Genomic DNA, 15024 nt, shown 5'->3' with positions numbered 1-15024 from the left:
TGTGGTTTGGCTCTGTTCGTTTTGTTCTCCTAATGGTCTCTCAGTTCTGCCCATCTGGTCTTGTGGGGAGCAGAGACATCTGCCTGCTTGACAAGATGGACAGTAGCCCGGAATGGACACACTAGCACTGCAGAAGCTCAGCCCAAATTCCACATGTGCCTGCATTTGCTTACATTATTTGAGCAATCTAAAAATTGCCCCAAAGCATAGCAATCATGTTGCAAGTGTTATAAAAAAGGGTTTGTAAGTGCCACTGCTCCAGCTCATAGATCCCTATTTCTTATTTCTCCAGTAAGCTACAATTACAGGTTTCCTTCTTTGCACTTCGGTCATCTAGCCCCAAGACACCAAGCACCTTTGTGGCAGGAATCAGTGGTGGCGCTTGCTTTAAATGCCCTCAGCACACTAAGGCACCAAATGAGCAGTACTAAACTCTAGGTCATCTTAGCATGAGAAATCACCTCAAGAGCACTGAACGACAGCCAACAGCCTCTTGGCACACTGACCAAAGCCTTGACTCCTGGCAGCTCTGCATCAAAGCCTCCAGTTAACACTCCATATACCAGCACAGAAACTGGAGATCAATAAAATGGTATCAGGGTATATCATCTGAATTGTTCCAGTCATTCCATTTAATGGCTGATAATAACTTGAAGATGAGTATCAAAGCATAAGACGACAGAATAGTAAGAAGCAGTTTGGGATTCTCAGCACCTTAGGAGCCCAGTTTATACCAGGCTGGCATCTGCATCCAGAAGGCAATCTATATCAACGCAAGCAATTCTGACCTTAGGGCAATTATCATGCAACTTTGCTTGCAGTGACTATCTGAGGATTGTCTGTGCCAACACCTCTTCCAGTAGCATCAACTACTCCACCTCCTCAAAATGCACCACACAGTCACTTATGTAAGATCAAGGAGGTGAACCTGGAAGAACTCAGGATTATCATTTGTATTCCAAAGAAAAGGCTGGGTGTATTTGGGGACAAATATAGATTTACTTATAAGAGACAGAACAATTTGCTCTGGAGAATCCAACTTCCACCCAGTTTTTGCAATATCTGGGTACGCCATCCGGGTTTGGTTTGGCCCCACCAAAGAATTCTCAAGGACCAAGATTAATTGGTACCTGGCCTAAGGACTGCTCCCATGAATGTGACCTTGCATACCATTTATAATGAGATGACAGAGATATAGAAATCCAGTCACACCCCAATCTCAAGCAGTAGAGAAAAATACATTTTGCCAAGGACGCTGTTGGCTACACATTCCACTTCCTATAAGTTTGCTGATTAAGGGAAAACAGATACCTGAACATTGTTGGCAGTTATTTGCAAGAACGGTTTATTCAGCTTCAAAGGCTGCCTTGAATGTTGTGAGGTACCCATGACTCCATTAGAAGTCAAACTGTTGAACAAGGTTCGCTCCTGTAAGGCGCTCTGCCAAGACCTACCCTAAGAGATGGCGACCATCACACAGGAGAGTTGACCAGGACAGCCATCGAAAGGATGTAGGCTTCTTTTGTGCAGCAAGCATGGTACAGAAAGCTGCTGCCCCAGAAACTGCACATTACCACCTCACACTTTCACAGCCCATCCCTGCTTAGCTTTTGCCCTTGTAGAGTCCCTATTTGGATTCAGAATGCCCATTTCTGAGATCAGGGTGGCCCAAAATCTCCTGCCTCAGTAGTTTCTTCTTGGTATCTCATGTCTGAGTTAGTCAAATATTGACAGTTTTTGTTTATGAGGTCACATTCTTTCAGGCTTTGTTGATTTACTCATCTTTGTTATATGAAAGAATGTTCTCCATCCTTTTAATATAAAAGTTGCATTTTTACAATACTGAGCATTAGTCTTTTTACATTGCCTATGCTTTTGGTTATAAGACATAGCCTTATTCACCTTAGAGCTATTTAAGGTGGGAAAATTCTGTAAGAATTACCTTCAAAGAACCAGAATTGAGAAATTAAGACAGGTGAAACATTTACAGCCTTCCTTCACCTATACTGGTGCAGAAACTCTTCCATGTGTGTCTGTCATTTGCTGCTCTTTCCACCTGGGGTCGGCAGTGTTCTCTGCTGAGCAGCCATTTTTACCGGAATGGTAGCCTGGTTCCGTTCCCATAACCAATGGGTTGGTTTTTTTTTTTACGGGTCTAGATGATTAGTGTGACAGACTGACAATATCCTGTAAAATCCTGGACAAACCTTATGGAATTAAGATAAACTTTATTGAATTAGGTTAAATCTTCTTGAATTAGGGTGAATACCCTTGGGATCAATCCACTGTATTAAAAATGCAAATGTGTATGTGTCATTAGAGAATTGTATGTAACTCCTTCAAGAGGATTGGAATGTTAATGTAATTCCTCCAATTATTAGCCCATTGAAGCCACTGCCTACAGAGGTATGCACATACTAGTTCAAACTTGATGCTCCAGGGACCCGACAAAAAGAACTTTTGGATAAACTGCTGTGTTTTAAACGGGCTCAGGACCTTCTTCCTGATCCAGCAAATGCATAAGTCCCCATGTCCATTGAGGGCCTTAATCCTTAGGGAGGAGCTATAAGGACTGGGCCTATTAAGGTCCATAAGACTGTGTGCTTGCTTTGAGCCGAAGCTGTGATGAACTGGAAGTCACAAGGAAACTCCTTGGGTGGGGTACTGAAGGACCTCTCCTGCCAGAGCCCATGTTAAGTTTTGGGTGATCTCTGGTATGCTGATTAGCATGCATAGGTTCTTTTATTGTTTTTAATATGTGCTCTCCAGTGCATTTACCCTAAGAATAAAACAGGCTTGCATAAAAAGAGCTGGTGGTATTTATGACTTGTCATAGCAGTTATAGTGTTAACCATCTCTATAGAGAAAGCAACCAGGTGACAGCAAACAAGAAGTCTGTCTCTGCTAGGAGCAACACGGTGAAGGCAGGAAGAACTGTGCAGCCTGGAAATACTCCAGTTAGAAGGGAGGGAGGGAGACATGGGTCTCCACCCAAGAAAGGCAATGTTTGCAGTGGTGAAAGCCAGAGAGTAGGTACCCTGGTTGGACCACTGAAGGGAAATCCAGGTTCAGTTGCCCTCAGCTGTGACAGTTATCCTTGGAGTCAACCCTCCCCACTTTATCCAGGGTTGGGACTGGCAGCCACATCAAGGTGTAGCAGACAGAGTGAAGAGGGGCAACGGTTCACCCAAAATAAAGACCCTTGAATCCCCACCAATTTTAACAATTATGCATGTTCTGAGGTCTTGAAACATTTTCGTGTTTTCAATTCCCATTTCCCTCTAAAAACAAAAAAAAGGAAGTGTCAAATGACTGCCATGACTTCTGGCTCTTGGTCATCATTCACACCTTATGCATGCCCAGTTAGTGACTGAAAAACTTCAGGGTACGAGATCAAATTCAGTCGGGAAACGTACATACAACTTGATATGTTTATCTCAATTATCCAAACCTCAAAGGGGGTCCACCAAAGTTGCTCAGCCCTGTGTTTCCGTTTATACACGGGGTAAAACTTATTTGGCTTTCAAGGGCAACCAGGTTCTTTCTTTTTCTTCTGGTGCGTTTCGAGGACCAGCTGGTAGGTCTGGCTCCCACATAGTGACCAGCTGATGGTCACTGCTGAAAGTACTGGGAGAAATGTCTTCCTGACATTCCATACAATACAGGCCAAGAGTCACATGCTATCACAAAATGCGTATCACTAACTCCACACACAAACCCTGACAACTGAGCTGTATTTTTATACTTCTCTATTTCTATAGCTTGTTATTTAAAGAGCACATTATTTTAAACAAGTGAAAGTTACTTTTATTAACCAACCTGTTTTGCCAAGTTCCTCAGCAAAGTATGGGTCATTCAAGTCAACATCAGATGGAAATTCATCTTCATTCAGTTCTTCTTTGGCAGTAGCCTATAACAAAAAACAGTGATTTTTGTCATTTCCATTTAACATGCAACTAATACAGAAGTTTCATCTAAATGAAATATAACTTCTTGTAGCTGCTACTAATTCACAACTTGAAAGTTTCAGAGTAGCAGCTGTGTTAGTCTGTATCCGCAAAAAGAAAAGGAGGACTTGTGGCACCTTCGAGACTAACAAATTTATTTGAGCACAAGCTTTCATGAGCTACAGCTCACTTCATCGGATGCTTTAAGGTTGTGATCTGAATGACATAGATCTAAAACATACCATAAATTGTGAACTAAGGTGAATGTAAATAAACAATTCTAAGTCTGTATATAACACACTGAGCTATAAATCTTACTATGAACACAAAGAGCAGAATAATTTACACATTCAAAGAAGTCTTAAGTCCATAGAATATAAACTGTATAAACATTCCAATTAATTATAGGATCAGAAGCAAACTTCTGGTTCTTCGTATCCACACACAATATTTTTCAAGTTAATGATTCAAGGAGATCAACAATAAGTAAAATCATTACACCCAAAAGAGTGGACAGTATGCACAGCATGTTTATGAACTACCAAGGAGATAATATATCCTTTCTTCTCTACAAAAGGCAGTTCTCAAACATCCATGTTGAAGTCACTGCCAAAAAAGCACAGCTGCTCGATCACTCCTGCTTCATCATTGCCTGTATTCCACAAGCAAAAAATATAAACTCAGCATATAAAAAACAAGCTGACCGCCCTTACTGGGAGATTCATAAAGTGTGCTGGTCCTATTTAAAATAGGAATAGTCAACTAACAACGGTCCTCCACAAAAACCTTCTTTAGGCAAAAGCGTGGGTAAATAGCTTTCAACTGTGCCCTGAAGTTTATCAAATGTGGGTTTAAACTTATAGGGGAAGCAAGATCAAGAACTGAGGAATTTTTCCTTAGAACACCTAGCCTCCAGCACATGTGAACCATTACCCTGTTGGTTTTAGTCAGGGTAAATGAGAGAGTCTTACACTAGCAAGAGTTGCTGTAGCCTCTCGAAACACTATTTAACACAAGAAGCCAGTTTGTTTTCAGAAGTTTTAGCAGCTACTGATCAAATGCCATTTGTAACTTTGCTTAGAGAATGGACAAATACATTAACAAAGCCACAGAAGTTATTTTAATTAATCTGTTATCTCGATGTGATATGGCTCTACCAGGCCTTCACTGCCTTCTGCTGGAGCATTAAACCCCTGACACCCCCTGCTTAAAGAAGACTGACTTAGGCCGGGCCACCTACAAGACACAGGGCTAGTCTGCACTGGCAACGCTTTAATGTGCCTTGTGTAGTCATGGCAGAGCACTGGGAGACAGCTCTCCCAGTGCCCTAAAAAACCACCTCCAGGAGGGGCGTAGCTACCAGTATGTTTCTTCACACCCCTGAGTGAGAAAGTTGCAGCGCTGTAAATTGCCAGTGTAGACAAGCCCTTAGTCCTCCGCAGGCCCAGAAGGGCCAAGAGGAGACACTGACCAATAGAGAAGCAGCAGGCCAGTTAAGAAGGCTTGCCTGCTTCTTCTGGGGCAAGTGCTGGGAGAGATTAGGACAAAGGAGATGCTCCTCAGTGGGACCTTTGCTTAAAGCACTGCAATGAAGCAGTTGCCTTTTCTATTTGTTTGTTTAAAGATACAGACCCAGACAGCCTATTTCTGACTTCGTTATTATTTAACCCAGGGGTTTTCAAACTGGGGGTTGGGACCTCTCGGGTGGGGGGGTCACAAGGTTATTACATGGGGGGTCATGAGCTGTCTGCCTCCACCCCAAGCTCCGCTTTGCCTCCAGCATTTATAATGGTGTTAAATATATAAAAAAAGTATTTTTAATTTATAAGGGAGGGGTCACACTCAGGCTTGCTAAGTGAAAGGGGTCACCAGTACAAAAGTTTAAGAACTACTGACTTAACTGTTAAAGACTGACGCCAAGCATATGACAGGGGCCACTGTTTCTGACAGGCTGACACACCTTGTAAACCAAGACAGGGAGCATCTGCAGGGCCACCCTTGACCAGCAGGAGGCACTATAAAGAAACCACATTTGTGATACTGGGGCTGATTCAGAATGAAGAAAGAAAATATAGGGAGAATTAGGCAGCGTATTTTTTTAAAAGAAGTCTCCCTAACATTCATGTGTTACCACCACAGGAATCAATTCACAAATTCCTTTGGTAAATGAAAAGGCAAAAAAGCACCAGGGCAGAAAGACCAGTAGTATGAATGCAATTCCATTTTGTCATTCATACACAGAAATATCCCTCAAGGGTACACATCTAGTTGATCTTTGAGCAACTCCTCAACGCCATTCAAAATGTTTATGCTGCTAGAACTTTGGGAGACTGAATTTTGTACATCCTAATCAGAAACCTTGCTATCCAATCATATTTTAGCAACAAATATGATACACTCTGGAATGTTTAAGTGGCTAACAAAACTCCAAGATCAAAAAGTAGTTTTCTGGGTAGATGTATGTTTATTTTTCTTTTATCACACAAATTTACAATGATATTTACTTTGGCTGCCAAAGACAGACGAAAATATATGGAAGCCTGTTATGACTAGTATTACCCTGAACATCCTTCTAACTCTCTAGATTTGGTAAGTTACTTGTAAACAGTCTCTAAATGAAGACACACCACACTATCAACCCCCAAAATCATTCTAGAAACTGTAACTCCTTTGTATTTAATTCAAGGCAAAATAGGACGGTTATAGGTTTTAATTAAAAATGTGAGTGATCAGAACATACGCACCTTTCTTTTCTTCTTCAGTTTTCTTTTCTCTTTCTTGTTTTCTAAAAATTGTTCCCAAGGAGTTAGTTTATCCTTTCCTTCCAACTTGCTTTTGACCATCTCTTCAGCAGTTTCTTTCAGTCCTATGGCAAAATAAAAAACAAATGAACAGGCAAACTTAATTTGCTCAAGTTTTTTTCATCCTCTTAAAAACACTAATATATTCTCATCAGCAAAGCCCTGATTCAAAGGGAAATATTTACTACCTTTGAGCCATGCAATTGCACAAATAACTGCCAAATCAAGGCAATGTATCCAGGGGAAAGGTCAGCTTGCTGTGCAAATCCTCCCACTTCATGCTAAAAAACCACCTCCAGCACCTCAGTGGTAAGTTGTGCAGATGTCTGAGAGGACGAGAATGGCAATACCCAGTCCTCAGCACTTCTGATTCCCTCGACTGCCTTCTCACCCCAGCTCAGTGCTGCAGTCTACAAATGTCACGTTCTTGGAGCTAGAGTAACCTTGTGAGGACTTAGTAGTACTTCACTAATACTAATTAGTTTTTACAAAATTAATAAGGATTTCGGAACGGGAAAAGGGGGGAAACAAAGAACTGAAAGATTAAGTGATTTGCACAACATTACAAACGTTAAAACTGAGGTTAGAACCTAGGTCCATCTCCCAGTGCTGTGCTTTAACTTCTAGTCAATGTGGCCCATTTCGCAGAATGCCTTCCAGTAGGGTATGTTTCATTAGGAAGCTCCACAGGGATTTTAATGTTTATATTTTCCCTTCAATTATTGTGCCTCTCCAGCAAAATACATCAAACCAGGAAACAAATTTAAAATTCCTCAGCATTTCAACTCTACTTCATCCTACAATTCTATAATGAAAAAAGGTTAAATTTAAAATATAGGGGTTTCACATGAAGTGAGATGTTAAGAGAAAAGGGACGTACATTTAAATATAAATAAAGTTAAGGATTTCTGAGCGGTTAGCTTGTAAGGGAATGCATGAACTTGTGGGATTCATGTTCAGTTGTCTCCGCCAATTTCAACTTCAGTTAAAAAAAATTACGTGTATGCAGCCCATGCAGGAAAAAATTCATGATTTTTGGGTTTGTACTATAAATGATATAATCTGATGGATAGCAATAGAAGGAAAAATAGATATAGATATTAGTATTTAGTTATCTTAAAATTGCTCTGAAAGACTGGAATAAGCATTGTATGCGCACAAGGTTACTGCTTATTAGTGACATCCTTTGATTTAAAAAAAAACCCGCTTTACTTTCTCTAAAAAAAGTCTAAGTTTTAAATCCACAAAATGCTTTCTTAAACACCTAGATGTCTGACTATTTTGGTCAGTGAAGGGTATCTCAAAAATTAGAAACAGGAGACTTCTGGTATGATAGGAAACCCAGATTCAAAAAGCTTCAAAGGTAACATGATAACTTTTTTTTAAAAAGTATTTGTCAACATGAGGTAGAGAATAGGGGGCATGCTCAGAACATACTACCCCCACAGTGGCTAAAAAATACATAAAATGTATAAAGACAGACATTCTATTTTCATTTGGATACACATTCAAATTATGACGACTCATCAGAAACCAAAATTGAAACTAGCTAAATAGATTATCCTCTTATTTATTTAGGATCATCAAATTACCGGAAGTACTTCTTAATATTTAGCATCTATATGAACTGAAAGATCAAAGGACATGGGTAATCTACCATCCCCTCCTACATCCATGGGGAGCTGTAATTATCAGACCATAAACTTAGATCTTCATCTCTCTGATATCCTTTTGTCAGGTGTGTACTCTAGGAGAAATACCCAAGTTCACATTTCCTGAGCTGTCAACAATTGGAAGAAGTTCGATATCAGGCTAAAATGTTTTGTTGAAGGAAATTTTCTCTTCCCTTTCACAGCAAATGACAGCTTCACAGGGCTCCCAGGAAAGCATGTATCGCAGAAGTGTAATCTACTTGTTCAAAATCTTTCTAGTCATGAAAGGCTGAAAGGGAGTAAGCAATTAGACAGTCTTAATTACTACTAACCCTTCCTAAAAACAAGTGCATAAGCTTCTGAACTTCAAAAGAAACATTTAATTAAACACACACTCCTCATCTATGAGCTATGTATGTACTACCTTTTGCCATGGACAGCTTTTAGACTAAATTGAATATTGTCATCTCCAGAGTTTTGCCCAAATGAATGACTAGATTGTATTCACATTACACACAAAAACACCTGTTAAAAGAACATTTTAAAGTTGCAACATCAAGCACTCTAAAGTGAGGAAATGCCAGAAAACTGAGGTTGCAATCTTAATGCAGGCCCTCTGTGTGTATGATTTATGATATGCTCTTCAATTACATGAGCACATACTATTTTTCCATCTGCTCTGAGGATGGATCAGGATTGTGTGATGGAGACTTATCTTACGCAGAAGTGATGGGACTAATGGGAAGTAACAAGCAGTGACCATCATCCAACCAAACACACAAGCAGGGGAATAAAATAGTGAACGAGTACTAAGACAGTCACTGCAACTCAAAGAAATAGAGAGGTTATTAGAAGTCAGAAAAATAAGACCACTGAAAAGCCCTATCAAATCAGAATATTTTTATAGATACACAAATATACTTTATTGTTTTCAACAATACACTTCTTCCTGAAATGCACTGAGAATAGACTCCTCTGTTCCCAAAAAACTGAATCCAAAAGGTAAGAGCAACTAAATTTTGTAATGCTTAGAAAAAAATATTGAGGGTCAGCTAGTGACTTCACACATTCTCTCTGAAGAGGGCTGATTATGGATAGACAAGCGTGTCGCACCTCCAGGAGAATGAGGCTATGGAAATAATAAATGGAATAATTTGATCCACCTGGCAAAGCAGAACTTGAACAATATAGCCCTTTCCTGAGACTGCCAAATACCACAAGAAAAGCATTAAACGTCCTTCCCAATTTAGAATGGTTTAAAAACAATTGTCCAGACCACATCCTGAGAATAAAACATGTATTTCTAAGTAGTCAGAAGGCTTATAACTATGGAAGGAAAAAGAAACGGTTTCACCTTCGTAATTGAAAGTAGGGATCTACAAATGAAGTAAATGAACCACAATATTGTTTTGTCACTTAACCATCCCAAAATGAAAGCCATGAAAAAAAGAACGGGGGGGGGAGGAGGAGAATATCTTCGTTATCTGCTTGAAAGTAACTCTCTACACTGCCAAGTAAATGAGCAGTGACCAACCACTAAAAAGCAGTGAGAAACAGTGGGATGCAACTGAAGTGCGCAGTAGAAGAGGCCCGAGAACATGGTATGTGCAGGAAGTGAAACCAGATATTATAGGTATAACAGAGACCTGGTGGAATAGTAGTCATGACTGGGCTACAGGTATTGAAGGGTATGTGCTGTTTAGGAAAGACCGAAATAAAGGTAAAGGTGGTGGAGTAGCACTGTATATCAATGATGAGATAGAATGTAAAGAAATAAGAAGCGATGAAATGGATATGACTGAGTCTGTCTGGGCAAAAATTAAATTGGGGAAGAAAACTATTAGAGCCTCCCCTGGGATAGTGCTTGGGGTGTGCTATAGACCGCCGGGATCTAATTTGGATATGGATAGAGCCCTTTTTAATGTTTTTAATAAAGTAAATACTAATGGAAACTGTGTGATCATGGGAGACTTTAACTTCCCAGATATAGACTGGAGGACGAGTGCTAGTAATAATAATAGGGCTCAGATTTTCCTAGATGCGATAGCTGATGGATTCCTTCAGCAAGTAGTTGCTGAACCGACTAGAGGGGATGCTATTTTAGATTTGGTCTTGGTGAGTAATGAGGACCTCATAGAGGAAATGGTTGTAGGGGATAATCTTGGCTCAAGTGATCATGAGCTAATTCAGTTCAAACTGAATGGAAGGATTAACAAAAATAAATCTGCAACTAAGGTTTTTGATTTCAAAAGGGCTGACTTTCAAAAATTAAGGAAATTAGTTAGGGAAGTGGATTGGACTGAAGAATTTATGGGTTTAAAGGTAGAGGAGGCCTGGGATTATTTTAAATTAAAGCTGCAGAAGCTATCGGAAGCCTGCATCCCAAGAAAGGGGAAAAAATTCATAGGCAGGAGTTGTAGACCAAGCTGGATGAGCAAGCATCTTAGAGAGGTAATTAAGAAAAAGCAGAAAGCATATAGGGAGTGGAAGAAGGGAGGGATCAGTAAGGCAAGCTACCTTATTGAGGTCAGAATATGTAGGGATAAAGTGAGACAGGCTAAAAGTCAAGTAGAGTTGGACCTTGCAAAGGGAATTAAAACCAATAGTAAAAGGTTCTATAGTCATATAAATAGGAAGAAAACAAAGAAAGAAGAAGTGGGACCGCTAAAAACTGAGGATGGAGTGGAGGTCAAGGATAATCTAGGCATGGCCCAATATCTAAACAAATACTTTGCCTCAGTCTTTAATAAGACTAAAGAGGATCTTAGGGATAATGGTAGCATGATAAATGGGAATGAGGATATGGAGGTAGACATCACCATATCTGAGGTAGAAGCGAAACTCAAACAGCTTAATGGGACTAAATCGGGGGGCCCAGATAATCTTCATCCAAGAATATTAAAAGAATTGGCACAAGAAATTGCAAGCCCATTAGCAAGAATTTTTAATGAATCTGTAAACTCAGGGGTTGTACCGTATGATTGGAGGATTGCTAACATAGTTCCTATTTTTAAGAAAGGGAAAAAAAGTGATCCAAGTAATTATAGGCCTGTTAGTTTGACATCTGTAGTATGCAAGGTCTTGGAAAAAATTTTGAAGGAGAAGGTAGTTAAGGACATTGAAGTCAATGGTAAATGGGACAAAATACAACATGGTTTTACAAAAGGTAGATCGTGCCAAACCAACCTGATCTCCTTCTTTGAGAAAGTAACAGATTTTTTAGATAAAGGAAACGCAGTGGATCTAATTTACTTAGATTTTAGTAAGGCGTTTGATACAGTGCCACATGGGGAATTATTAGTTAAATTGGATAAGATGGGCATCAATAGAAATATTGAAAGGTGGATAGGGAATTGGTTAAAGGGGAGACTACAACGGGTCCTACTGAAAGGTGAACTGTCAAGTTGGAGGGAGGTTACCAGTGGAGTTCCTCAGGGATCGGTTTTGGGACCAATCTTATTTAATCTTTTTATTACTGACCTGGGCACAAAAAGTGGGAGTGTGCTACTAAAGTTTGCAGATGATACAAAGCTGGGAGGTATTGCTAATTTAGAGAAGGACAGGGATACCCTACAGGAGGATCTGGATGACCTTGTAAACTGGAGTAATAGGAATAGGATGAAATTTAATAGTGAGAAGTGTAAGGTCATGCATTTAGGGATTAATAACAAGAATTTTAGTTATAAGCTAGGGACGCATCAACTAGAAGTAACGGAGGAGGAAAAGGACCTTGGAGTATTGGTTGATCATAGGATGACTATGAGCTGCCAATGTGATATGGCTGTGAAAAAAGCTAATGTCGTCTTGGGATGCATCAGGAGAGGTATTTCCAGTAGGGATAAGGAGGTTTTAGTACCGTTATATAAGGCACTGGTGAGACCTCACCTGGAGTACTGTGTGCAGTTCTGGTCTCCCATGTTTAAGAAGGATGAATTCAAACTGGAACAGGTACAGAGAAGGGCTACTAGGATGATCCGAGGAATGGAAAACTTGTCTTATGAAAGGAGACTCAGGGAGCTTGGCTTGTTTAGCCTAACTAAAAGAAGGCTGAGGGGAGATATGATTGCTCTCTATAAATATATCAGAGGGATAAATACCAGAGAGGGAGAGGAATTATTTAAACTCAGTACCAATGTGGACACAAGAACAAATGGATATAAACTGGCCACTAGGAAATTTAGATTAGAAATTAGACGAAGGTTTCTAACCATCAGAGGAGTGAAGTTTTGGAATAGCCTTCCGAGGGAAGTAGTGGGGGCAAAAGATCTATCTTGCTTTAAGATTAAACTCGATAAGTTTATGGAGGAGATGGTATGATGGGATAACATGGTTTTGGTAATTAAATATTCATGGTAAATAGGCCCAATGGCCTGTGATGGGTTTTAGATGGGGTAAGATCCAAGTTACCTGGGAAAGAATTTTCTGTAGTATCTGGCTGATGAATCTTGCCCATATGCTCAGGGTTTAGCTGATCGCCATATTTGGGGTCGGGAAGGAATTTTCCTCCAGGGCAGATTGGAAGAGGCCCTGGAGGTTTTTCGCCTTCCTCTGTAGCATGGGGCACGGGTCACTTGCTGGAGGATTCTCTGCTCCTTGAGGTCTTTAAACTACAATTTGAGGACTTCAATAGCACAGATATAGGTGTGAGGTTTTTTTTGTAGGAGTGGTGGGTGAAATTCTGTGGCCTGCGTTGTGCAGGAGGTCAGACTAGATGATCATAATGGTCCCTTCTGACCTAAATATCTATGAATCTATGAATCTATGTGAGCACTGGGACTCAAATTCAAGTAAGCTACTTCTCAGACTGTAAAAAGTAGGGCTGGTCAGAATATTTTTTTTTTTAAATGTCCAAAATTACTTTTTTCTAAATAGGAAGAAAAGCCAGGGTAATTTCCACAGATGGTTTAAAAAAAAAAAAAAAAGGCGGGGGGGAGGGAAGAGATACTGTTTTACTGGGGACTTCACTGAGGAACAGGGGTCTGCAAAACAGTGAGAATTTTTAGAAAGTGTCACAAGTGTAGATAGGCCCAAAGGGCCATCCACCTCAAACTATGACAGAAGGATTGGCTCCTGCAGATTTCCACTGAGAAGGCTGCGAACAAGATGTTTGCAAATTATTGAAAACAAAAGGTTCAAATTCCTTAAGTCTTCAATCAGGTTTTAAAACAACAGTTAAGGGAGATTATGATATGCTGGATGTCCTTCAATCTTATTTAAATTTTGCTAAAATGGGGGACAGCAACAGCCCAAACTGGAAAAATACCTTTATTAGACCTGAAGTAGGAGTAGAGGAAAAAGGAAAACATTTCTCCATTCTAGGGAATCCAAACCAGCAAATTCATTTCATGTAGCGAGATGAAGGAAGAATCTTGATATATGCCTTATCAATGTGAAACCCTTGTTGCAAGTAGCTGAAAGGAATGTGTGATAGCAATATTCTGACAAGGATATAGGGAACCATCAGTAAACACTTTGGAGGGCTTTCCATACCTTCCATAAAGGAAGAGTAGACCAAAATAAGAAAGTCACATGTAAAACAGGATGCAACCTCCAGGGACTCCTCAGAGGAGACTGCCTAATAGCATGACTGATATCAGGTGGTTTTGTTTTGTTTTGTCTAAGCTTGAAAGATAAAAAATACTTAAAGTTTCCCAAGAGACTTTGGGGGTTATCCTGCATCACTTCTCAAAAGACAAAAGTATTAAGGGACAGGACCATTATTAGTACCTAAAGATATTCAGTATAAAGAACTGCAGAGCTCTAGTTTGCCAGATGCATACTTTTGTGCACAGTATGAGACAGGAATACATCATTCAAAGAACATATTAACCAAGAATACAGAATGAGCCATATACACCACCTTCAAAGATCATATAGAATGAAAAACACTCTCTCACTCCATATAATCCTTCCAACAACATATGGCTGAGGTTCTCTGTAGTTTAGGAGGAGATTACACTTATTTTTATTTAGGATGAAAACTAGTAATTTTTAAAGTTCCGTTTTAACTCCTGTTTAATAATCACATTTTTACTCTTCCCAAAGGACGACTATTAAAATTAAAGGAAAAATGTGAAGCTGGGAAGTATTTGAAAATTATATTAGGAATATGATTGTGGTCTGCCATGTGTATGAAATCTAAAGCACCAAAATCTTCTATGGGAGTGTGTAAAACTTTGAGGGCTGGCAAACTCTGTCTAAGGTAATTATTGCTTGAATAATTGAATAATGACTGTAGGAAAACAGATGAACAGACACTCCAATACAATCACTAATTTTGTGCCTAAAAGAAAAAGTGCTAAAAAAACTGGAACCAAATCTAATTGATTTGTTCTGGTATTGGATTTATGTTTAAAGTATTATGATTAAAAGATAACTGAATCATTCCCAAAATATGCTTGCTACAACTGTGTGTGAAAAGTTGTGCCAAAGCTTAAATTTTTAAATTAATTCAAATCTCAGACTTTCCATTTAAAGTCTTCCTACATTAGTCTCTTATAATTTTTTAAAAAGCAGCCTACAGTACAATAATAGATCTTAGATAACACCAAGTCTTGGCAATAGAAATACAGGAACAAAACTAATTCTGAACTAGTCAGGAAATATTAAAAGTAACATGGTGAC

At 39.5% G+C, this 15024-nt stretch overlaps 1 protein-coding gene across 2 annotated transcripts in view; it reads right to left on the bottom strand.

Moving 5' to 3' along the window:
* ESF1 (ESF1 nucleolar pre-rRNA processing protein) overlaps nt 1-15024 on the bottom strand; it is a 71690-nt gene that overhangs the window by 16864 nt on the left and 39802 nt on the right. For both annotated transcript variants that reach the window (XM_077814070.1, XM_077814071.1), the window contains 2 exons: nt 6692-6813; nt 3820-3910 (listed from right to left, as the gene is read on the bottom strand). In XM_077814070.1, the coding sequence (XP_077670196.1) occupies nt 3820-3910; nt 6692-6813 (213 nt within the window). The remainder of the gene's footprint in view (nt 1-3819; nt 3911-6691; nt 6814-15024) is intronic.

This window comes from Eretmochelys imbricata, chromosome 3 (genome assembly GCF_965152235.1).
Source record: "Eretmochelys imbricata isolate rEreImb1 chromosome 3, rEreImb1.hap1, whole genome shotgun sequence".
Classification (NCBI taxonomy): Eukaryota; Metazoa; Chordata; order Testudines; family Cheloniidae; genus Eretmochelys; species Eretmochelys imbricata.
This window is presented reverse-complemented; position numbering and strand designations above follow the sequence as displayed.